Genomic DNA, 23,979 nt, shown 5'->3' on the forward strand with positions numbered 1-23,979 from the left:
TCCAACAATATACAGTTAGGTCCGTAAATATTTGGACACTGACAAAATTGTAATCATTTTGGCTCTGTACGCCACCACAGTGGATTTGTAACCGACAAACTTGGTTTCAATACTTGGTTGCAAATTCTTTGCAGTCAATGACTGCCTGAAGTCTGGAACCCATAGACATCACCAGATGTTGGGTTTCTTCCCTGGTGATGCCAGGCCTGTATTGCAGCTGACTTTAGTTCCTGCTTGTTCTTGGGCCGTTTTGCCTTCAGTTTTGCCTTCAGTAAGTGAAATGCATGCTCAATTGGATTCAGGTCAGGTGATTGACTTGGCCATTGCAGAACATTCCACTTCTTCGCCTTAGAAAAGTATTGGGTTGCTTTCACAGTATGCTTCGGGTCATTGTCCATCCCAGTTTACTGTCAAAAGTCATACACCGTGGCAAGACTGAGCACAGCAACACGACACAAGGTAGTTATACTGCATCAGCAAGGTCTTTCAAGGCAGACAGGGGTTTCCAGATGTGCTGGAAAGAAGCACAAAGAAACGGGCAACACTGAGGACTGTAGACACAGTGGTCGGTTAAGGAAACTTACTGCAGCAGATGAAAGACAAATCATGCTTATTTCCCTTCGCAATTGGAAGATGTCCAGCAGTGCCATCAGCTCAGAATTGGCAGAAAACAGTGGGATCCTGGTACACACATCTACTGTCCAGAGAAGTCTGGTCAGAAGTGGCCTTCATAGAAGACTTGTGGCCAAAAAGCAATACTTCTGACGTGGCAACAAGGCCAAGCGACTCAACTATGCATGAAAACAAAGGAACTGGGGTGCAGACAAATGGCAGCAGGTGCTTTGGACTGATGAGTCAAAATTTGAAATATTTGGCTGTAGCAGAAGGCAGTTTGTTCACCAAAGGCCTAGAGAGCGGTACACGAATCAGTGCCTGCAGGCAACAGTGAAGCATGGTGGAGGTTTCTTGCAAATTTGGGGCTGCATTTCTTGCAAATGGAGTTGGGGATTTGGTCAGAATTAATGGTCTCCTCAATGCTGAGAAGTACAGGCAGATGCTTATCCATCATGTAATACCATCAGGGAGGCTTCTGATTGGCCCCAAATTTATTCTGCAGCATGACAATGACCCCAAACATACAGTGAAAGTCATTAAGAACAAGGAGTCCTGGAAGTGATGGTATGGCCCCCACAGAGCCCTGATCTCAACATCATCAAGTCTGTCTGTGATTACAGCGACTGAGGCTGCCTAAATCCAGAAAAACTGTGGTTAGTTCTCCAAGATGTTTCGGCCAACCTACCTGCAAGATCCTTCAAAAACTGTGTGCAAGTGTACCTAGAAGAATTGATGCTGTTTTGAAGGCAAAGGGTGGTCACACCAAATATTGATTTGATGTAGATTTTTCTTCTATTCACTCACTTTGCATTTTGTTAATTGATAAATATAATCTATTATAAATATAATATAACATATTACAGCATTTTTTCACACCTGCCTAAAACTTTTGTACAGTACTGTATATACATACAGCTCATAAAAAACCCTACCCGCCTGGCCACATGTTGGAGAGAGTGCCCTAACAAACTACTTTTCACTTCCTAATTAAACCATGCCCCCTTCTCAGTCTACACTGCCTTACAGTGGCAGTCTGGTAATATCTGGGAGATCTCATTCCTATAAATGAAAATGCACATCTGATCCAAAATTCTGAATATGAAATGAGCACGTTAGATTATGCATGTAAATTCTGCATAGGTGTTACAGGAATTGGCTTAACATGTTTGTAGGGCTGTACCCGACTCAGAATTTTGTCAGTTGAATGGGATTTGGCTGTTCAATACAGAGAATCGAGTATTTGTTTCCTTTTTTTCTTTTTTGTTCATAATAGACTATCTGGGAATCAGAAAAGCCATTGGCATGAGTTTCAGTGATGATTTCGACCACATTAACATAAGCAAATGCAACAGAGTCACGGGAACATATTTTTTTGCATTGAAAAATCAATAGAAGACAGCTGCATATGATGCAAGATTTGAATTGCCAACAACGGGCTACTATATGGATTTGTCGGAATAATGTGACAGACAGCACACATGTATTTAAATCAAGCTAACCAAAATGTTTTATTTCACTTTAAACATTAAAAACAACATGTAATCGTAAAACGTTTGTAACTGGGTTTAAAACAAACTAAAAAAAACATATAAACCCCACGAAGTGAGTGGCTGCTCAGCTCTGCGCTGTGAGTCCTGGCTCGCAGCGGCTCCACTGGAATCACTGTAAACAGATCGAGAACTTGGCAAAAAGACTCAAAAATTGACGGCGCGGGTCTTATTTTCACGCTTATAGCAAAAATACCTCTTGGGGTTGGCTAAAAACACCTATGAATATGTAATATAAACAAACACATGAATATACCTAATCTAAATTGGGCTTATTTCCCATCAATTTACCTTTTGAAAATATAAGGTAAAACGAACACGAGATTTTTTTGTATTTCTACAAACACCCATTTTGGTACAACCCTCTACTTTAAGTTTGCTGACAGTTTAGCAGTCAAATCACAGTGGTCCATGGAGGCTAGAGCCTTAAAGATTTTTCTGTGCCGTCTGCCAGAACAAAATGCTACTTGCCAGCTCATACACGAAGCACTGTGTTTGGTCTCCCATTGAGGAAGAATGTTCCCCTCTCAGACATGCTAACTAATACAGGCCTACATCTACAATTATTGTAGTATTCCAATAACTTTTGATTTGACTGACCAAAAAAAGCAAAAAAAATAAAAAACTACTGCTCGACTTGAAGAATTTCAGTCGACTGAGGGGGCTCCAACTGATAATTTGATTCGTCGAATTTCAGGGGGCAGCCCTACATGTTTGATTGGAATTTGATTTTAATATACATTGTATTTTTCAGATGTCTACTTGCTTATGATTGGGAACAATTCAAATATCAGTAAAAATCCTCAAATAAAGACCAACGGAAACATAATGGGTATCGATCTGCACAGCATTGCCGAGAACAATAACAGTAAGTCATAATGCTTCAACATTTTTTAAGTACAGTAATTGCACAATTTGTTTTCTCATGCATATATTTTACAATTGGTACTGTGATACATGATTAACAAAATTATATAATTTTATTCATCTGAACATAACTGACAATAATATAGTATATTAACCTATGGTTTTTAATATGTGTATTTATATTTGATATTGAAGTAAGTAATATTTCAAATAATGATTCAATGTGTACATTATACTTCTATTAAGAAAAATTAAGAAATCCTTGGGGAAGCCCTATTTTTTCTTTAGCCATATTTCTTCAGAATGATATATAAGTAATAAATATCCTTTGGGCATAAAACAAAAGGTGTACAGTTACATAAGAACATAAGAAGTTTACAAATGAGAGGAGGCCATTCGACCCATCGTGCTTGTTTGGTGTCCATTATAACTAAGTGATCTAAGGAACCTATGCAGTCTATTTTTAAATGTTCCTAAACTTTCAGCATCTACCACATCACTGGGGAGTTTTTTCCAGATTGTGACGACTCTCTGTGTGAAGAAGTGTCTCCTGTTTTCCGTTTTGAATGCCTTGAAGCCCAATTTCCATTTGTGTCCTCGGGTGCGTGTGTCCCTGGATTAAGTCCCCACATAGTCTCCTCTGTTCCAGGGTGAAAAGGTTCAGTTCCCTCAGCCTCTCAGTAGGACATTCCCTTCAGACCTGGAATAAGTCTGGTTGCTCTCCTCTGAACTGCCTCTAGAGCAGCAATTATCCTTCTTGAAGTGTGGTGCCCAGAACTGCACACAGTATTCCAGATGAGGTCTAACTAGTGCATTGTGCCTCTAGGCCGCAGCTTGAAAGGTGTTTTGATATCAATAACAATAACACATTTTATAACAACAAGGTGTTAAAGCAATAACTATTATTACATATTTGTTCCACAGGATTTGCAGCTGTTTCATTTATGTCATATATTGGAATGGAAAAACTTCTTAAAGCCAAATACTTGGAAACAAAAAATGACACAACAATGCTGTCAGATGTTGTAGAAGGCTCTTTGCTGAAAACAAACAAAACTGTAATGCATCCTGTAAATTTTACATTGAAACATATCCAGGTTAGTTATGGAGTTTGGTTTCTCAATCAACTAAGCTGATTAGTGCAATAGTAGTTTAGTTCATGTTTGTAGTTCATGTTTGTGCCACTTGGGGTCGGATTAAATCAAAACTTTGACCCATCTGCTAATAGAAAACTACAGAACTGTACTCATTTGCGCCTTCAATTGAGATGACACATTCTTTTATTCATAAAATGTAACCGCTATGATGTACAGGTTTGTAGTTTTCTATTAGCGGGTGGGTCAAAGTTTTGATTTAATCCGGCCCTTGGTTTGATATGGTGGTGCAGGGATTTTTAATGGTTTTATGGTGGCTGTTACTTCTAAGCTAATTTGATATGGCTGTAAAAGCTTAAGTGTCTTCATTATCAATACATCTGTAAAGATAATGCAAGAACAATTAATTCATTAAGGCATGTTGTTGTTTTGAATGTAAAGTTAATATAGCTTCTGTATTTTTTTTTTCATAGGCAGTACAGACAAATGGATTGTTGACCTGTGTGTACTGGGATCACAACAAATGGTCTTTGGAAGGCTGTACAAAAACAGATGAGAATGACACGCACACAACATGTAGCTGTACTCACCTTTCGACTTTTGCACTGATAATGCAGACTGAAAACAATTACAAGGTAGTATATGTATATATGTAAATAAAAACTTCCGTTTTTTCTTTTATACCTGAAGAACCCTTTTTAAGGATGAGACGGCAGATCAGGAGTTCAGGTGCAAAAAGGTGTCTTTATTTTGAATACACATGCAGCATGGGGAGAACACACCTGAGAGTGAAGCATTCTTGCTCTCCACAGGTTTCTGAAAGGGTGGCACCCCAAGCTAACATAAATATATAATCACAGTGTTATACGAGAGGTGCATAGTGGGGAGCAGTATCCCAACTGTGCACGAGGGTTGGTTCAGCCTGGTTGCCCCACATCAGCTGTTCTGCATGGAGATGAGATTGCCAGGCAATGGTTCGAGGTCATAGTTATCTTATCTGAAAGGACATTCCTGAGAAAGAAATGTAAGAGACAGTGAGAGACAGGATGCGGTTGCCGCGCAAAATAAACTTAAACAACAAAGAGAGAGATATACAATTGTGCATACACAACAGATTATATACTTTTATTCATAAGCTGACATACATTTTATTATATTAAACCTTTGGCAAGACCTCAGGTTCTTCAATACCTTTCCAATTTGGAATACAGCTTATACCTGTGTATGCCCTCAACTACACCATTGATCCCATGGTAACAGTATAGCTTCACTCAGAACTATGCAGGTGTAGCCAGTGTAGGTCAGATCTCCCGGCTCGGTATTTGATTCTGCTACATACCACAGCAGCTCCATCCAGAACAATAGAGCAATAAGTCTGCTACGGCAAAGGGCCATGCTGGGAGGCATACTGTACTGTACTGATTTTACATTTTGTTTTCTTTTGAGGTTCTGCTTCTTTCAGAGCTCTTAGAAGCTCTGCCCATTCCTGACATGTGTCTCTCTGAAGTTGTCCTTCCTGAAGCTTCAAATCTTCAAAATGTATTACTCCTGGAATCGCTATAACTCTGTTGTCCATGGTCTCTCACCTGATATGCCTCCTCATTATGATATCTTCTCATTCTCCACTTGTTGAACAGCCAGCCATTTAAATAGTGAAATTATGTCATCCAGCAGGCCACTGGACACTCCAGCTGCTGGTTTGGTTTCTGTGCTTACTCTTTTAAAGTGATCTGTATTATTTTACACTGAGTCTGGACTGTGACGGTCACAGTTGCTTTGGGTCGGGCACCAGCTTTAGCTGCCATTGCTTCAGCTACCTTCAGGGTCCAGTGCTGTAGTAGTGATGTCCATTGCATCTCTTTCATTTGCAGTGCTTGCAATTGTGTTTATTTGTTAGCTGTTTTTCCTCCTTTTGGTCTCCAATGTCTAGTCTTATCCATACTGGAAAGTCATTGTGTAGACAGCATTCAAGCTGATATCCCACAGCTAATATGATACGTCACCAAGTCAAGTGTCTAGGTTTGGCTTTTGGGGGGATGACACCAATACCAGCATATACATTTTGCAACAAATTGACTGACCAGCACAGACCAGAGACAAACTTATATAGATCTAACATCCTTTAATCATTTGCACCTCATAGGCAAAGGCAATAATAACAAAACAAAACCTTTTTTCTTTTGAACAATCAGCAAAGTACAGTGAGGGAAAAAAGTATTTGATCCCCTGCTGATTTTGTACGTTTGCCCACTGACAAAGAAATGATCAGTCTATAATTTTAATGGTAGGTGTATTTTAACAGTGAGAGACAGAATAACAACAAAAAAATCCAGAAAAACACATTTCAAAAAAGTTATAAATTGATTTGCATGTTAATGAGGGAAATAAGTATTTGATCCCCTATCAATCAGCAAGATTTCTGACTCCCAGGTATCTTTTATACAGGTAACAAGCTGAGATTAGGAGCACTCTCTTAAAAGGAGTGCTCCTAATCTCAGCTTGTTACCTGTATAAAAGACACCTGTCCACAGAAGGAATCAAACAATCAAATTCCAAACTCTCCACCATGGCCACGACCAAAGAGCTGTCCAAGGATGTCAGGGACAAGATTGTAGACCTACACAAGGCTGGAATGGGCTACAAGACCATCGCCAAGCAGCTGGTGAGAAGGTGATAACAGCTGGTGCAATTATTCACAGATGGAAGAAACACAAAATAACTGTCAGTCTCCCTCGGTCTGGGGCTCCATGCAAGATCTCACCTCGTGGAGTTTCAATGATCATGAAGAACGGTGAGGAATCAGACCAGAACTACACGGGAGGATCTTGTTAATGATCTCAAGGCAGCTGGGACCATAGTCACCAAGAGAACAATTGGTAACACACTACGCCATGAAGGACTGAAATCCTGCAGCGCCCGCAAGGTCCCCCTGCTCAAGAAAGCACATGTACAGGCCCGTCTGAAGTTTGCCAATGAACATCTGAATGATTCAGAGGAGAACTGGGTGAAAGTGTTGTGGTCAATGAGACCAAAATTGAGCTTTTTGGCATCAACTCAACTCGCCGTGTTTGGAGGAGGAGGAATGACCTCAAGAACACAATCCCCACCGTCAAACATGGAGGTGGAAACATTATGCTTTGGGGGTGTTTTTCTGCTAAGGGGACAGAACAACTGCACCGCATCAAAGGGACGATGGACGGGGCCATGTACCGTCAAATCTTGGGTGAGAACCTCCTTCCCTCAGCCAGGGCATTGAAAATGGGTCGTGGATGGGTATTCCAGCATGACAATGACCCAAAACACACAGCCAAGGCAACAAAGGAGTGGCTCAAGAAGAAGCGCATTAAGGTCCTGGAGTGGCCTAGCCAGTCTCCAGACCTTAATCCCATAGAAAATCTGTGGAGGGAGCTGAAGGTTCGAGTTGCCAAACGTCAGCCTCGAAACCTTAATAACTTGGAGAGGATCTGCAAAGAGGAGTGGGACAAAATCCCTCCTGAGATGTGTGCAAACCTGGTGGCCAACTACAAGAAACGTCTGACCTCTGTGATTGCCAACAAGGGTTTTGCCACCAAGTACTAAGTCGAAGGGGTCAAATACTTATTTCCCTCATTAACATGCAAATCAATTTATAACTTTTTTGAAATGCATTTTTCTGGATTTTGTTGTTGTTATTCTGTCTCTCACTGTTAAAATACACCTACCATTAAAATTATAGACTGATCATTTCTTTGTCAGTGGGCAAACGTACAAAATCAGCAGGGGATCAAATACTTTTTTCCCTCACTATATGTCTAACACTTATTGTATTAATCAGTTTAGCCCAGCTCTTGTTATTTAACCCCTCGAGTCAGGAGTCAGTTTGCAAATGTGGAGCCCAACCATTATACTGTATAACTGAGGTTATTAAAAAGCTTAAGTTTATTTATTAATGCAAAGTATGTTTTACAACCAGCTTATTTTGGGCCTGTATACAGCTAATAAAATTGATGCCTTCACAATACAGTTATTATTATTATTTTATTTTTATTTCAGGAATATCAACAGCTGCAGAGGATCAGCAATATTGTTGTGATTATTGGCCTGGTTTTCCTTGGCCTGGCCATTTTAACCTTTGTGTTTTGTACATGGAATCCTAAGATCAACAACACTGCTCGTCTCCATCTCAGCATCTGCCTGTTCCTGTCTCACACACTCTTTCTGATTGTGGACATCCAGATAATGAATCTCAAAAAATATGAGGTTTGAAAACAAAAAAAAACATAACTGAAGTATTGGATTGATATAAATGTCATTATATATCTAAGTTGCAATATTGCAAAATTTAACTGTTATACACATTAATCCAAGCAACAAAGAGTTGCTGCAACACTTTACACTGTCATAACTCAATTTGTGTTTTTAAATACGTTTCAGTTGGAATATTTCAGTGTAGTTATTGTCAATTATTTAGTTTGATCGATGAGGCTTTGTGTAAATTATTGATCCTAGCCGTCTTGCAGTAGCCCTTCAAACACTGAAGCTATAGCCTTGTAAACTTCAAGGTACGCAGAGTGAGTGTATAAGAGAATCTGCAGATTTTGGAAAGTATCTCATAAAAAGACAAAAAAGAAGTCTGTAGCAGCTTCATTAGCAACATTTTCAGCTAAGCAAGTAGAAGAGATGTTTAATTTAAATAATCTGATAGTACATACAGAGGATATTATCATCAGATGAGAAATGGCTACGTGAGGAGCTGATTCCCAGTTGGATTCTTAAGTAAATTATTACTTCTTTCATTATTAATATTTGTAATTCATGGAATCTCAACAGGATGTATCTTTTTGTGAGAAATGTGGGTTTGCATTTGGGGACTAAGGGGTTAAAAACAAAAAGATTAACAACAACTGAGTTACTACTTGAGTGTAAGCAAATTAAATAAGTTAAGTCTCTGAAAATGCAAAACCCCATCACTGCTCAGATCCTACTCTGCTTGTTGACATTTTTTTGTGGAGAATCAATGAGAACAATGTTGGGGTCAAAGACTAAGAGCAATAGGATGGGTGAAAGAAGAGTAAAATCTATTTGAATATGCAAGAAGGCTAAATGCTTTAAGAGGTAGGTTTCAGCTTGTGAACCGATATCTTGAGTGACATGAAAACATTACCCATGTGGACTGGTCAGGGAAACTCCAAATCTGAACTCCATAGAGCAAACCTCTACAGAGATGCATTTCCAGTCATCAACAACCTCCAATAACCTCAGATGTGCCATCAAATAAGATGCCAATTAGTTTAATAAACAATAACACTTACAACATTAAAACACCCTGTGATTTGTGTATTGCAAACTGTATGGGATGATCATGTTGCTTGCTAAGTGTGTTTGCTAATTTAATTGAAAGTAATATTTGGGGTATTCCTTATTTCATGATCATAATTACCTCAAACCAAAGTCATTAATGATAATTGCCCCTGTACTGTTTTTTTGTTTGTTTGTTCTTTACTGTTGGAAAATATTGTAATACTGTAAAATGTCAAATAATTTCCCTACTGACACTATATAATACTTTAATACAACACATTTTAATCTACTCACACCAAGGTGGTTTGAAAATACCTAAACTTAATGCAGAAGAAAACAGTGGTGAACAATTATTATCTCTAGAAGATAAATCTTGCTGCATATCTTTGCTTATCTGCAGGTTCTGTGTTCAGCAATTGCTGGCACCCTGCACTACCTCTTTCTGTGCAGCTTTGCATGGATGTTCCTGGAGGCAATTCAGCTCTACCTACTAGTAAAGAACTTGAAGAAAGTGAAGGTCTTACAGAGACAAGGATTGCATTGTGGCTACCTTTTACTAATTGGATATGGTGTCCCTACAATTATTGTAGCTGTGTCAGCAGGAGTCATTCCTAAGGGATATGGCGATGAACAGTAAGTCCTTTTCATGTTAGTGCTCTTTATCAGATGAAGATATGTGCTGCCAAATGAATGTGCTGTTTACAAAATGTTTTTCGAGGCCAGTCATTAAATTAAAATTATTTCTGATAACATAGTTGTCAAAGATAGAAGTTAATTGGTAAATAAAGTTATACATTTTTTTTCTGTTTTGTCAAATCTGCAGTATAATTGTACAGTGTTCAAAAGGTAGTTTTATTTTTTATATTTCAGCTGCTGGTTGAAGACTGAGCAGAATTTCAGGTGGAGTTTTCTGGGCCCGTTGTGTTATGTACTGGGGGTATGTATTTTATTTCCCCCTCTTGACTTCTCTACCTTATCTCTAACAAGGCAGTTGAGCAGTATTTCTTCAAAATATAACTAAATTAATAATTATTAAAAAAAACTATTTCCTTACTAGAATTACAGGTAACATGTTGCATGTGTTTTTGTTCTGGAGTTTCATTTCTATGAATACATGCATAATACAAGAATCGTCCAGACAAAAGACATAGCCTTGTGATCTAGACATTTCTATGGCAACCACTTAGTGCTTTGTTGCCTGTTTTTTTATATTCTTTTTAACTTTTTAACTTTTATTTTGAGCAACAGCTATAACTTTTTAATCTTCTGGTTAGATCGATAAATCTCTACAGAATATGTATTTCTCATACTTTCTTAATTGTTTTTTACTAAACAATCTAGCACAAAAATAAAGTCTTGCAGTGGTGATATAGCAGAGCTCAGTTAGTACAGATGTATTTAATAATTTCATAACTATTTAATAATTATTTAATAAAGTAGAGCTCCAGCATTACATCAAACAAATGCTATATTATCTCAATAGGCTATTTGTGTTTCCCTTTGGGAAGTTTTTTAATTTACGATAACCAATCAGATAATAATTTGATCCACAACCCAACTTTATTAATGATAAGATATACTGTTTAGTTGTCCTTTAACCTTCTCAAAATAAAAGGCAAAATTCAATAGGTTCTACTAATAACGTAGATTATTTTTCAATTTCTTAACACATTATTTGCTTCTGCACATTATTTCACATACTGTATGAAGGTTAGATTCTCAAAAGCTTTAGATAAGGTTCCACACCAAAGACTAATCCTCAGATTGGAAGCTGTAGGCATTCAGGGTAATGTAAGTAGATGGATTATGAACTGGTTGATGTATAGGAAACAGAGGATGTCAATTAGAGGAATTGCTTCTAGCTGGAGTGAGGTTGTTAGTGGAGTTCCACATGGATCAGTATTACGGCCTTTACTTTTTCTAATCTATATTAATGATCTGGACTCTGGGATAGTTAGCAAACTTGTCAAATTTGCAGATGATAGGTGGCTCAGCAGATACAATCTTGGCAGCACAGGTTAATAGATAATATTCAGGTGCGGGCCAACACCTGGCAGATGAAATTCAATGTGGACAAGTGCAAGGTATTACAAGCAGGTAACAGAAATGTCCACTATTATTACACTATTGGAGGAATATAACTAGATGAAGTAACACATGAGAAAGATTATTTATTTATTTATTGGCAGACGCACTTATTCCGGGGCGATCTAGGAGTCTACGTGGACTCCTCACATTCTCCATCCAAACAATGTGGGGAAGCAATAAAAAAGGCAAACAGAGTGTTAGGGTATGTTGTCAAAAGTGTAGAATTTAGAACAGGGGCAGTAATGTTAAGACTGTACAATGCACTAGTTAGACCTCATCTGGAATACTGTGGACAGTTCCGGGCTCCACACTTCAGGAAAGATATCGCAGTTCAGAGGAGAGCAACCAGACTTATTCCAGGTCTGAAGGGAATGTCCTACTCGGAGAGACTGAGGGAACTGAACCTTTTCACCCTGGAACAGAGGAGACTACGTGGGGACTAGATTCAAGTCTTCAAAATCATGAAAGACATCAACCACATCAAGCCAGAGGAGCTTTTTCCAGATCAGCAGGGACACACGCACCCGGGGACACAAATGGAAATTGGGCTTCGAGGCATTCAAGATGGAAAACAGGAGACACTTCTTCACACAGAGAGTTGTCACAATCTGGAACAAACTACCCAGCGATGTGGTTAAAGCTGAAAATTTGGTAACATTTTAAAATAGACTGGATAGTATCCTTGGATCACTCAGATATTAATGGACACCAAATGAGCATGATGGGTCTAATGGCCTCCTCTCGTTTGTAAACACCTAAGGGTGTTTCATTAGTAGTTAAGAAAAAAATTAGGCATATAGCTCGAAAATTTGTGAGGTGGACAAATTCTGCATACAATTATATGTTATTAGCCACTGAGAAATGAAAAGCACAAAACAAAGCATGTTTCTTATGCATCTGACCAACAAATGGGCATTTGGGTTTCTGTTACTGGTTGTTCAATTAAATTCTGAGAATACTGGAGCCATGCAGGGCTACACAGTGTATTTCCAAATTCTACCTATTACAGGAATACCCTTGGTTATTCTAAATTAGAAAATAACATATACTGATCTGCTGAGTAATGCACTACTGTTTTCCAGTGCGTTTTTCTGGATTGTTTGGGTTTTATTCTGTCTCTCACTGTTGAAATACACCTAACATTAAAATTATAGACTGATCATTTATTTGTCAGTGGGCAAATGTACAAAATCAGCAGGGGATCAAATACTTTTTTCCCTCACTGTAGTTATAACATTAAACCCTCTAATAGTTCCCATAGTGATCATAACCAATTCAGTTGTTACATATTATAATTATTGAAGTCTTTCTTGAAGCTTCTTCTGCTCAGATTCTTATGCTTATGTGATGAACTGTGGGGCTTTATCCAGTTCTAATTTCTACCACTTGTATTTCCACAGGTGAACTTCCTTCTATTTTTTGCAATTATAGCAGAATTGCAATCCACTCTGGCTCACCTGAACAGTGAAATATCCAGCATTAGAGACACCAGGTAAGACAACGTAGCTGTTCACAGTAGAGCAGACCCTGATGTCTTGCTCCTAGAGTACATGGTGGATGAAGTGTGCACTGTTGCTTTCCCCATACAGTTTTGTTTTTTTCTTTAACAATAGAGCTTGGCCTATTGGGTCCTGCTCCTGGTCTGTTGTTGTTGGCATGAGGGTTCCTATTGGTTCCCTGACACCCCTTTTTCATTTGTTCATTATTTCCTTATTACTGGTTTGAATCAAGGCTTACCAACTGACAAAGCCCAGATTGTCAGCTGTATTATATTCAATATACCCTACTGCATAAACTGTGTGTCTGGCTGTTGAAGAAGAAAGTATTTATAATGTAATAATCTTGAAGAGTTTACAGCTGAAACACCATATATGTATACAATTCTAATATTTAGTTACACAAGATCCGACACGCGCAAGAAATTCACATATGCTAAGATTTTTACAATTTAATTGCAAAAGTGGCTATGGCAGTGCTAGTGTTAAACCACACATGTATTATAAAAGTTGGGGCATTTCCAAAGTGCAACAGAAAAAAAATATTTTTAAAAACATATATTCACCCACATTTGCAAGAAAAAAGTGTTAAAAGGGTAATGAAAGTGCTTTTTTCAAACATCTTAATGGACATAATATTTTATTTTAGTCAGTTCGGAGGCAGGTTAACTGTTTGTTTTATGTCTCTTTCAGGGTGATGGTGTTTAAAGCCCTTATGCAGTTTGTGATATTAGGCTGTGGTTGGCTGCTAGGCTTCTTTAATGAACCTGACTTCATCCGCCACCTGTTTGTTTTGCTCAATTCACAACAGGGGACCTTTATTTTCATAGTTCACTGTTTGCTAAACAAAGAGGTAACATTTGTTTCCAGTGATCCAAGGTTTCTGAAAGTGTACATATTGTAGTGTGCTGGAAAGCCTGGTCTTAAAATAAATTAAATAAATGTATCTTGTATGCAAACAGAACAATACTACCAATCTGGAAAAATTAAAAAATACTTCCTAGCATCATACATTTTTTAACTTTCACAGATCATGGTAGTATAAAAGGTTTTTATATTTGCAAAATTGTCTGACTAGATATTGTCTGTAATGTCATTTAGGCCCTAATACCATTTATAACATGGGGTCTATGGGTTTCTGTGTGATTCAGGAAGATATCGCTCATTTATACCAGTACTATGGGGAAAATAATCGGTTTGTGTGGAATCACTTTACACTAATGCACCTCTTGTTAATACAGACCTAACTGAACTAGTAAAAATAAACAGATTATCTTTCAAATCAATACATTTGTCAAGAAATATTGCTCATTTCAACTTAAATAATAATACTAATTAGTTAGGTTTATTGCCTGTTGTGTAGGTACGAGAGGAGTACAAGAAATGGTGGAACTCCCTGTGTTCACCAAACAATACTTTAGTTTCCTCAACATCCACATTAAGCTCAATGAAAAGCATAATGGTAAGCGGTATTCACATGCTTCTTATTTAAATCCTTTGTTCATTAGGCAGATGGTTTTAACTACAGAAATGTCATGTCTTCTTTTAAAAAAAATATTTCTAAAAAATAAACATGTTTGAAATATCCTAGTTTTTTTTAGGGGTTTGTTTTAAATAGTGTAGGGGACATTCTCAAAACATGTAGGCAATAATTAAAGAAAAGTTACTTTTATTTAAGAGAAACATGTGCTAGGGAACAACATCATTGTTCCTGCCATAAGAAATTGTACGCGCATTGCAAATAAAAATAAATACATACATAATTCTGTCAGAATAAAGTTGGTAGTATTTACATTGGCTCATTTTTTCAAATTCCAAATGCTGCTGATGCATAAGCAAATTATAAGCCATATGGGTAGTGCAGTATACTACTAACCTTCTTTTAACTGCTTATAACTACTGAAGTTGTTTAAATTTGCAAGTATTTAAAGTAGAAAGGAATGAGGCTTTATACATTTTCCATCTCCTTTCCCTATTTCAGAAGGATGAAATGTCTGAAGATGCAGCATCAAACCAGAGAGAATGTTTGTAATAACCAAACATGGAGAAGAAAAGACCATTTGTGCAGAATTGCAGTCTTTCAGACAAGTCTTTTTTTCTGTATGTCAAATGTGTTGAAGTTATAATAGGCACAGTTCAAACTAATCTGTAAAATTGAAACTGTATATATAATCAAATATGCTAAAGGGACTCAATAAGACTTTGTGATTCTGATTCTGATTTTGTGAACATCAATATAAATGTCATGGGGGTGGTTATCAATAATTGTTTTAATACCTAGATTACCTTTTCTTAATTTTTTTGTGTGAGTTTGTAGATTAATGTGTTTGCTTTTCATAAACTTATTATGAAGTAATTTTACTTGTGGTTTAATTATTCCCTTGTTTAAAAGTGCTTTTTCATCAGAATTTAGATTTATGAATGTAATTTTACCAGAAGTATAAAATTTTGTATAAATGAAACAACTTTAGTTTGTATGCAATCGGGCATCGGCTTCCATGGATTACTGGCATCTGAATGCTATTCAGAGAGAGACCCACAAAAAGCTCTCATTCTCTAGTTTATAGAGCAGGACTGGGCTTTTTTTAAATACATGTTATTTTATGTTGAGCCTGAAGGATTGCCACACGTGAAGTAACAGAAGACCTGCTGAAGTGCAGCAAAACCTGGGGAATAGTCTTGCAAATAACAGTGACAAGAATAATAATTAAAAAAAAAGAAGAATGTGATCGAGAACAAACCACTAACAAACTCCTCCGAAAATCCATATTTTCTCAGGTTATTCTAGTAGAAACACATTTGGTGTTGTTCATGTCTAGCTCATGTACCAGAAATCAGAGATCTAAAAAACTTACATGACGTTACGTCCTGTTCATTCTTTAGCAGCTTTGTTCGAAATAAATGGATACAATCAGAAAAGCCACGAATATCATTAAAAATTAACACTGTATGCACGTTTGATTGCCCCAACCACCTATTGTTCCTGAAAGATCCATCCATTTGTAGTCATAAAACGTTTATTTCACCACCCAGAACTGTTGCTATAATTTTACATTATTATTTTATTTCAAGCACTGCCGTGTAGGATACAGCAGAGTGCAAACTGCACACACACGTGGATTATACTGCTTATACCTTATTTCTTATATACAGTGAGGGAAAAAAGTATTTGATCCCCTGCTGATTTTGTACGTTTGCCCACTGACAAAGAAATGATCAGTCTATAATTTTAATGGTAGGTGTATTTTAACAGTGAGAGACAGAATAACGTACCGGAACGTAGCATGAGGGCTCAGAGCGCAGCCCACAAAGCCAATCAGCGCTTGTATCTTCTTTCCTTAAAATACGGCGCCGGGCCTGAATTCCTTGCTTTGCATTCTATATACAGGCTCACTGAATACACAGAAAGCCCTAATCTTCCTTCAACACCCAATGCAACTCTGTGTCTTCATGCTGTTTGAATCTTGGAATGGACTAAACCCAGTCATGAGTTACAACTGGGGAAAATATTAAACTTCACACTTCAACACACATCTTTAAAAGTTCTTAACATATGACTGTATGTTGCAATACATCTTATTACACAAAACAGCAACCATATTGAAGAACTTGAATATGCTAAGTTTTAAGCTTGCATGTTAAAGCAATATCTATGTCTATTTAATATATTCATTATCTATCTAATTTTATGTTTGCTCTTTAAGCAGCATTTAAGTACATCAGATGAATATTTAACTGAAATAGTAGGCCTATACTTTAGCATCCCATGATAAAAATATCCAAGAGATCTTAAGTTCTAAGATATATGCTAACACTGAGAAAGCGAGCACTCAGGGGAATAACAACAGGATGCTTATCTGCTACATGCAAAACATAAAACAAAACTTGCATAAATAACAAGGTACAGCATTGACCACAATAAGTCATACGTCCTTCTCATTTTGTCCTTGATTTAAAAAAATACATATATACATATGTAACCTTTGCATAAATGTAAATAGTAATAACATAAAACATGAACCAAATCAAAATACATTAAATTCTCAGTTAATTAAAGTAAATTACAATAATAGTAAAAAACAAAAACAAAAAAAGCTATATTTGCTTCTGTAAAATGTAATGGAACTACTACCAGAAATTATGGAACGCTGTTCGTGCCAAAAGTGTTCATCCGTCAATTTAGTAGTTCATTCGGAAATTAATCAATTTGGCCATACAGTAGTAATAGACAAATAGACAAACAGACCAACTTCCATGCAAACTTCCAGACAAACTGATGAACTTCCAGATGAACAGACAAACTTACAGACAAACCAATTAACTTCCAGACAAACTTGCAGACAACCTGGTTGCCTGTCAGCATTTAACCATCAGCTCCTCCTTGACCCCTCTCATCCAGCCGCTGCTCCGCATTCCACTGGCACTCCGCGATGGCGTCGCCACGGAGCTGCGGAACCTGTTGGAGGCTGGAGTCATCGAACCACGCTGTCGGGACCTGGTTTGGTAGTCGGGGATTGACAGAGCCATCGAAGTCCTGGTCAAGGACTGCACAGCCTGCTTGGTCAGCAGAAAAACTGGGTCTCCTACCCAACCTCCGCTGCAGCCCCTCGAGTGGCCGGCTAAGCCCTGGGAGCATCTACAACTGGACATCTGCGGGGAGCTACATGGAGTTCCACATCACCAACGGTTCCTAATCGTGGTCTACGACCTACATTCTAAATGGCCTGAGGTAACCTCTGCAGGGTCTGTCACAACCCAAGTGGTCACAGCCTTCTTGGATGATCTTTTTGCCTGCTGGGGACTGCCTTCACTATAGATAACGGACCCCAATTCGTGTCTGGAGAGTTCTCAGCCTTCTTAGCTGAGAGGGGCATCCGTCACATTTGTACAGCCTTTTATCATCCTGAGGCAAATGGGGGCGTGGAAAGACTGAACCGGACCCTGAAGAATGGCATCAGAGCTCACCTGGCCAAGGGGTGTTCTTTCTCTGCGGCACTTTTATGCACTCTGTTACATTACAGAGCCACGCAGCATGCCACAATTGGCTGCTCACTGGCGTCTCTTATGCTAGGACGTGAGCTGCAGTTTCCTCTGGATAGGCTCCGGGCACCTAGAGCACCAGCCCCTCTACCACATGGACACAGCAGAGTTAACCTCCGCCAGCATCAAATGAAGCTGCGGTTTGATCATTCTCATAGAGTGAAAGCACCCTGCATTTCTTTCCAGGATTGGGTCAGGATCTATCGACCTCATCGTGACCACAAGTTACGTTCGTTTTGGTCCTCCCCTATGCAGGTCACAGATAAACTGGGGCCTTCCACATTCTGCCTTTCTGATGGGTCTTGGTGGCATGCCAGCTGTCTGCGCGAGGTGGCAGCCCCAACGACAACTAGTGTTGAGACTGATGCAGCTTCTCTCGTCCCACCCGCTATTTGGGACTGTCCCAGAAGCCGAACAACAAGTTGATCCTCCGTCACAGCCTGCTCGTGTCTGGTCTCGGCCAGGACACTTTCAGGATTTTGTTACTGAGTTTCACACCTAAGAGCTGTTGAATGCTTATTTTGTTTGCAAGAAAGGGAGGGGGGTCAACTATGACCTATACTGCTGTAATGGGAATCTTGCTGCTTGTTTTCCATGGGGGGAAGAAATGTTATGTATATGCACAGAACGTTCTGACAGTGCTGAAATGTTATGTCGATGCACGGCAAGTCTGAGAGTGACAGGAGAGTGATGAACTGCTTTACGGCAGAGAATTGAGAGTGGATAATAAAAGCAGTGTATGTTAAGCATACCCGAGGTTATTGCGTCTTTTATTTACCAATATAACAAATATATACACATATAGGCTACATATAGGCTAGATAGCACTTATTATGCTTCTTGTGTTTTCGATTTGTTTTCCTCCTTGCTCCCTTTCCCGTAGCCCTTGACTGTGACCCTACATCTTGACAGCACTTAGCTTTCACTGTCCAGGATGTAGGAAGTCACTTACTGTACTTGTGTAAATTGTAAATTGGAATTTGTAAAATGTATTATATTTTGAATTGCTATGTTTTAGTTAAATTGAATTTGTAACGATTGATGCCCTGTACTTCTCTGTATTTTTGCACTTTGTTTGCACTTATGTTGTAAGTCGCCCTGGATAAGGGCGTCTGCCAAGAAATAATAATAATAATAATAATAATAATAATAATAATAATAATAATAATAATAATAAAAGCACTTTCAAAACACAACACTTTTTAAATGTAGCCTATCCATGTTTCCCTCGATAGGATCACAATAAATGCGAGAAATAGAGACTGTAAGAGATTAAACTGAGACCAGTAAGGTTAAAGCAACATGGGCTTCTCTAGGCACCGAGCTGGAGGGTTAAAACATCCAGTGTGCGGCCACTGGAGCTGAGAGAAATAAGGCTGAAACAGGTGTATTGTGACTTCTGGAGGCGGCACCTAACTTCCATCCAGTGCGCATGAACCTGTCATCATTCTATTACAATGTCTTAAATACACTACATATAAATACATATAAAAATACACATATGTATAAATAAAGGCTCCTTCAAGACATCGAATGTTTAAAATGTAGCCAATCAATTCTCCTCTCCATAGGATCAAATGAAGCGACAAATGCAGCGCTGTATATGTAACTGAGAGAATAAGGCTAAAGCAAGTGAATGTCAGCTTCTCTGGGGCTTCTCTAGTGGGGACTTGTGGTAGTTGTTCCATGGACTACAATGGGGGGCTAAATCGTGAAGGCTCAATGCAGTGCCTTTGTCCGGGAGGTACAAGGGCGGCCCCCCTCGCCTCGATTGTGTAACATTTTATGTACTAGCCGCTTCGATACGTGTAGAATCTTGAGGATTTGGTTCCTAGAGTGTTCATGCTGCCGCCGGGCCTGCACAAATCACAGGGCTTGGTATAGCACAGCAAATTATTTAATTTTACATTTAAAATATAATAATCATTCAAAACCTATATATCACAAGAAATGAAAGACATTTAAGTTTTCATGTATTCATATTTATTATTTGTTTATTCTATTATTAATTTATTTTTGGAATTAATACAGAAATGTGCATTTGCAAAGAAACGTATGGATAACGTATAGATTAGGAAAATATCTCCATAAAGACCAGACTGATTTTATATCTAATCGTTTTTTTGTTGCCAGCTCAAGAAAGCAACCCAATATATCTAGCTCCTTGAATGCAGAAAAGGCATTTGACAGGGTTGAAGGGACATATTTATTTAAGGTACTTCAACAATTTAATTTTGCCCCAACTTTTCTAAATTGGATTCACAAAAACAGAATTACATCTGCCCCTTTCCCTTTATATAAAGGAACTAGACAGGATTGCCCTCTATCTCCTTTACTTTCTGCCTTAGTAATAGAGCCATTGACAGTAGTTATTAGATCAAATCCAGGGATTAGAGGCTTTGAGGTAGGGCAGACTTGTCATAAAATGTCATTATATGCCGATTACATTGTTTTATTTTTAACATATCCTGAAGATCTACTTTCTGTCGGGTTAGGTCGGGGTTGGAGTCATATGGAAAAGGCGAGAGCTCATGAGAAGAGCACTCGATGAGAACAGATGCTTTCTTTTCTTTCTGAACTCAGACTAGTATAGCCTTTGATAAGCCATGTACGCTGATAGACACACTGAATGCACTTTATTGATTCACAGGCAGCTGTTTCTTTCCCCCGTCGGTCTGTTTACGGTCTGTGTTTGTGTCCACTGCTTCCATATTAGAGAATGCTGCTTCACCTGTGGCAGGAGATAGATGAGGTATTTACAAATTGATAAGGCACATTTAAATATTAAGCTTGATTTTACAGTGTGGATTTTTATTTTTATGCTAACACTGAGAAAGCGATTTTTTATTAATTAATTCTGTGCAGGAGAGTTTGTCGAGTGCACAGCGATCTCTACTGCACTTACACTTTATTGTATTTAATGTTTTATTAGAATCACAGTTTAGAGCAGACTACTGGCAGATTACTTGTAATTAAGTTGCTGATTATTAAAACTTGTTCTGTAAAATCATATTGCCCAGCTGGATTAATTCGCAGATTATTAATGTGGCACTACTGACACGATAACTAAGGGAAACCAGCAACCTATGTCCTGAAATTACTGTTTATTTGTTTGGCCTCCATTTATGAATTAAATTAATTACCAGACTATGTATATTAGTTACATTGTTTTGCAGGGCAAAAGGAAGGAATGTAGCAGGTAATATAATGCACTACAATTTAAATTAACTAATATGTAATACTAATATTATTACTTTTTTCTCAAGAAACAAATATTACTGTTTGTATTACTGTCCCCAAACCTCAGGAATTTGGGATGGCATAGTCATAATATAATGCATATTATATTATATTATATTATATTAGAAAGATAATTTGTACAAAATTCTTAAGCAAACTACCATCACTTCCATTCCTTCGCCCTCAAAAACTGTGACCCACAGATCCTGAGGGATTTACAGAGATTACTCTTTCTTGTAGTCATGTCTGTATTGCCACCATGTCTAGATAGAAATTAATTATGTTTGCACTAAAATTGATAATTGATAATAATGTACAAATCAATGTATTATTGTATTCACTTATCTTGCATGTTTTGCATTTTTGCTTCCTTCTTACTGAAACAAAAACATATTATTTTGCATAATAAATAGATAAAATTTAAAAATTTCCCTGACATACAAATTATATGTTTTTGCTCAGGTATTTCAGTGCATCTTTCAGGCAATTACAAATTAAGTCTAATACCTATGCGTGATCCAGGAGTATTTGTTAAATAGATGCAGAGATGAATGGTAATAGATATTGCTTAATCATTTGAGCAGAGAATCCCAAGCCTAAGAGAAATATTGTTTCTCTAGAATCTGCAACAAAGAGAAAGGAAAGTGGGAAAAAACGTACCAAGGTCAATGTTTGAAAATGCTACTAATATGTGATCTATAACACTTGAAATTATTTTGTACTTTAAGGACAAATTAAAATTTAAAAGCAATTATTGATTAGGAAAATAAATGCCAAAAACTGAAAGCTATACACACACACACACACACACACACACACACATATATATATATATATATATATATATATATATATATATATAGCTATATATGGAAATATTCACCCCCATTGGACTTTTTCACATTTTGTTGTGTTACAACCTGAAAGTTTGATGCATTTAAATTGGAATTTTCCCCCCATTTGATTTACATAACCTACTCCACACCCCAAGGACATAGTCAAAGCAACACTGAAGTGGCATAAAACCAAGACATTTAATGTCCTATAGTGGTTGAGTGGCAAGACAATCCCCATTCAACTTCACAGAGCTTGAACAAGAAGAAAGACCAGATGTGCAAACTTGGTGAAGGCTTAAACCAAAAACTCACAGTGGTAATTGCTGCTAAAGGTGTTTATATAATGTATTGACTAAAGCCAACAGCAGGCCAGCTCGTTGTATTGATAAAAGAGGCTAAAGGAGGCTGACATGAAGTATGCAGAGTAACAGACAGGCTACAGTTAGTCAACTCACAACATTGGTGCCGCAAGACCCATATAAGAATGAACTTGTCACACCTTGACATGATTGGGGTATGGCTGCCAATGACTGAACACAGTTCTACTTCTTTGCAGTAGACTAAGGAATGAAAACCCTGGAATTAGAAAAACATTGTCTGGCCTGATGTATCCTGGTTCATGCTATCCATCTTCTAATGGATGATTTCAGCAGGATAATACCTCATGCCACTAGGCTGGGATTGTCCACGAATGGTTCCACGAACATGACAGTAAATTCAGTTTACTGTAGTGGCCTCCCCAGTCACCAGATCTCAATCCAATTGAACATCTGTGGGATGAGTTATTTGGAGTAGAGTTACACTGCTAATCAGCTTGACACAACTGTGGGAGTCTACATAGGCCAGTCCATGCCCCGACTGAATTGAGGCTGTTCTGAGGCAAAAAGGGATGCAACTCAATACAACGAAGGTGTTCCTAATGTTTTGTACACTGAGTGTATATGATACCATTATGTGTGGCTTTCTTTGGATGATTTACTACTTGACACAATCAGAGTTTATGCAAAGCTAGGAAATCATTTACCTTTCTCCAAAAGAACATTTACATTAAAATAAAGCATTGTCTTGTTTCTGTGAAAGAGTGGTTTCAGAGTCTGAATTGCAGACTGGAGAAAGAAAAAAAATATCAAGATGAATTTCACTATGTTGCTGGGCAAGTGCTATGTTTTACTTTTTTAAAGCATTTTTATTTTAAAGACTGGGTTTAGTGCCATAGATTGACAGAACATTTGATGTATTACAAACATTGTTGGTTAGTTCATAAAAGCACTCTCAGAATATTTCAACTGAAAAGATCCATTTTATTTTGCAACAATCAATTAAAAGGTCATTCATTATATAATTAGGTTCTGGTGTAACACTTGTGACTACAGTTTAATTTAGCTTAATTGATCATTTATAATGTCTTAGCATTATTATTGCAATTCCCTATTTACTGGTCATTTCAACAAAATACAGTTTGTGAAACTATTTTCATCCATTTTTAATATATCATGCCTGTTCTAAAATCAAAATATTGCTGATATTTCTTTTTTTATTTTATTTTTTATTTTTATTTTTTTCCTAAAAATTACCTTCTAATACTGTAACATTTTCTGAGATACAGCGATGCTGATATTTAGGTAGAGCCAAAAAATAATTTTGAATAAGCTGCAGGCTTTTACTATCCCTGTGTGTGAAATTATATTCAACTGTTTATTAGACAGACTGAAAACATTGTTTTCGTTTGTATTAGGCAAAACTGAAAATGTTTTATTTGAACGCTCCTTTAATTATTTGTCGGTCTAGTGTAAAACCTCTGATAATTCAAAATCATAGATAATGCAAAAATAAACAATTTCCGCATATTTCTATGCCAAACCCCCCTTATATAGGC

The 23,979-nt window shown here is 37.6% G+C and overlaps 1 protein-coding gene across 1 annotated transcript; it reads left to right on the forward strand.

Annotated features, from left to right (window-relative positions):
• The first annotated feature begins 633 nt into the window (after positions 1–633).
• LOC136753808 (adhesion G protein-coupled receptor E1) lies at positions 634–17,681 on the forward strand. Its single transcript, XM_066710195.1, has 8 exons — positions 634–684; positions 9,804–10,036; positions 10,274–10,340; positions 12,892–12,983; positions 13,681–13,840; positions 14,351–14,449; positions 17,387–17,490; positions 17,591–17,681. Exons 1-8 carry the CDS (start codon positions 634–636, stop codon positions 17,679–17,681), a joined length of 897 nt encoding a protein of 298 aa, XP_066566292.1.
• Positions 17,682–23,979: the final 6,298 nt, after the last annotated feature.

Source organism: Amia ocellicauda, chromosome 7, assembly GCF_036373705.1.
Source record: "Amia ocellicauda isolate fAmiCal2 chromosome 7, fAmiCal2.hap1, whole genome shotgun sequence".
NCBI classification, from domain to species: domain Eukaryota; kingdom Metazoa; phylum Chordata; class Actinopteri; order Amiiformes; family Amiidae; genus Amia; species Amia ocellicauda.

Excerpts from the sequence above, each read along its gene's own strand:
- LOC136753808 (XM_066710195.1), top strand. The coding sequence starts at position 634 with ATGTCCAGCAGTGCCATCAGCTCAGAATTGGCAGAAAACAGTGGGATC. Across the intron at positions 14,450-17,386 it reads GCTCAATGAAAAGCATAATG|CCGCTGCTCCGCATTCCACT; the intron begins GTAAGCGGTATT and ends CCTCTCATCCAG. Across the intron at positions 17,491-17,590 it reads CGCTGTCGGGACCTGGTTTG|CCCCTCGAGTGGCCGGCTAA; the intron begins GTAGTCGGGGAT and ends CCTCCGCTGCAG.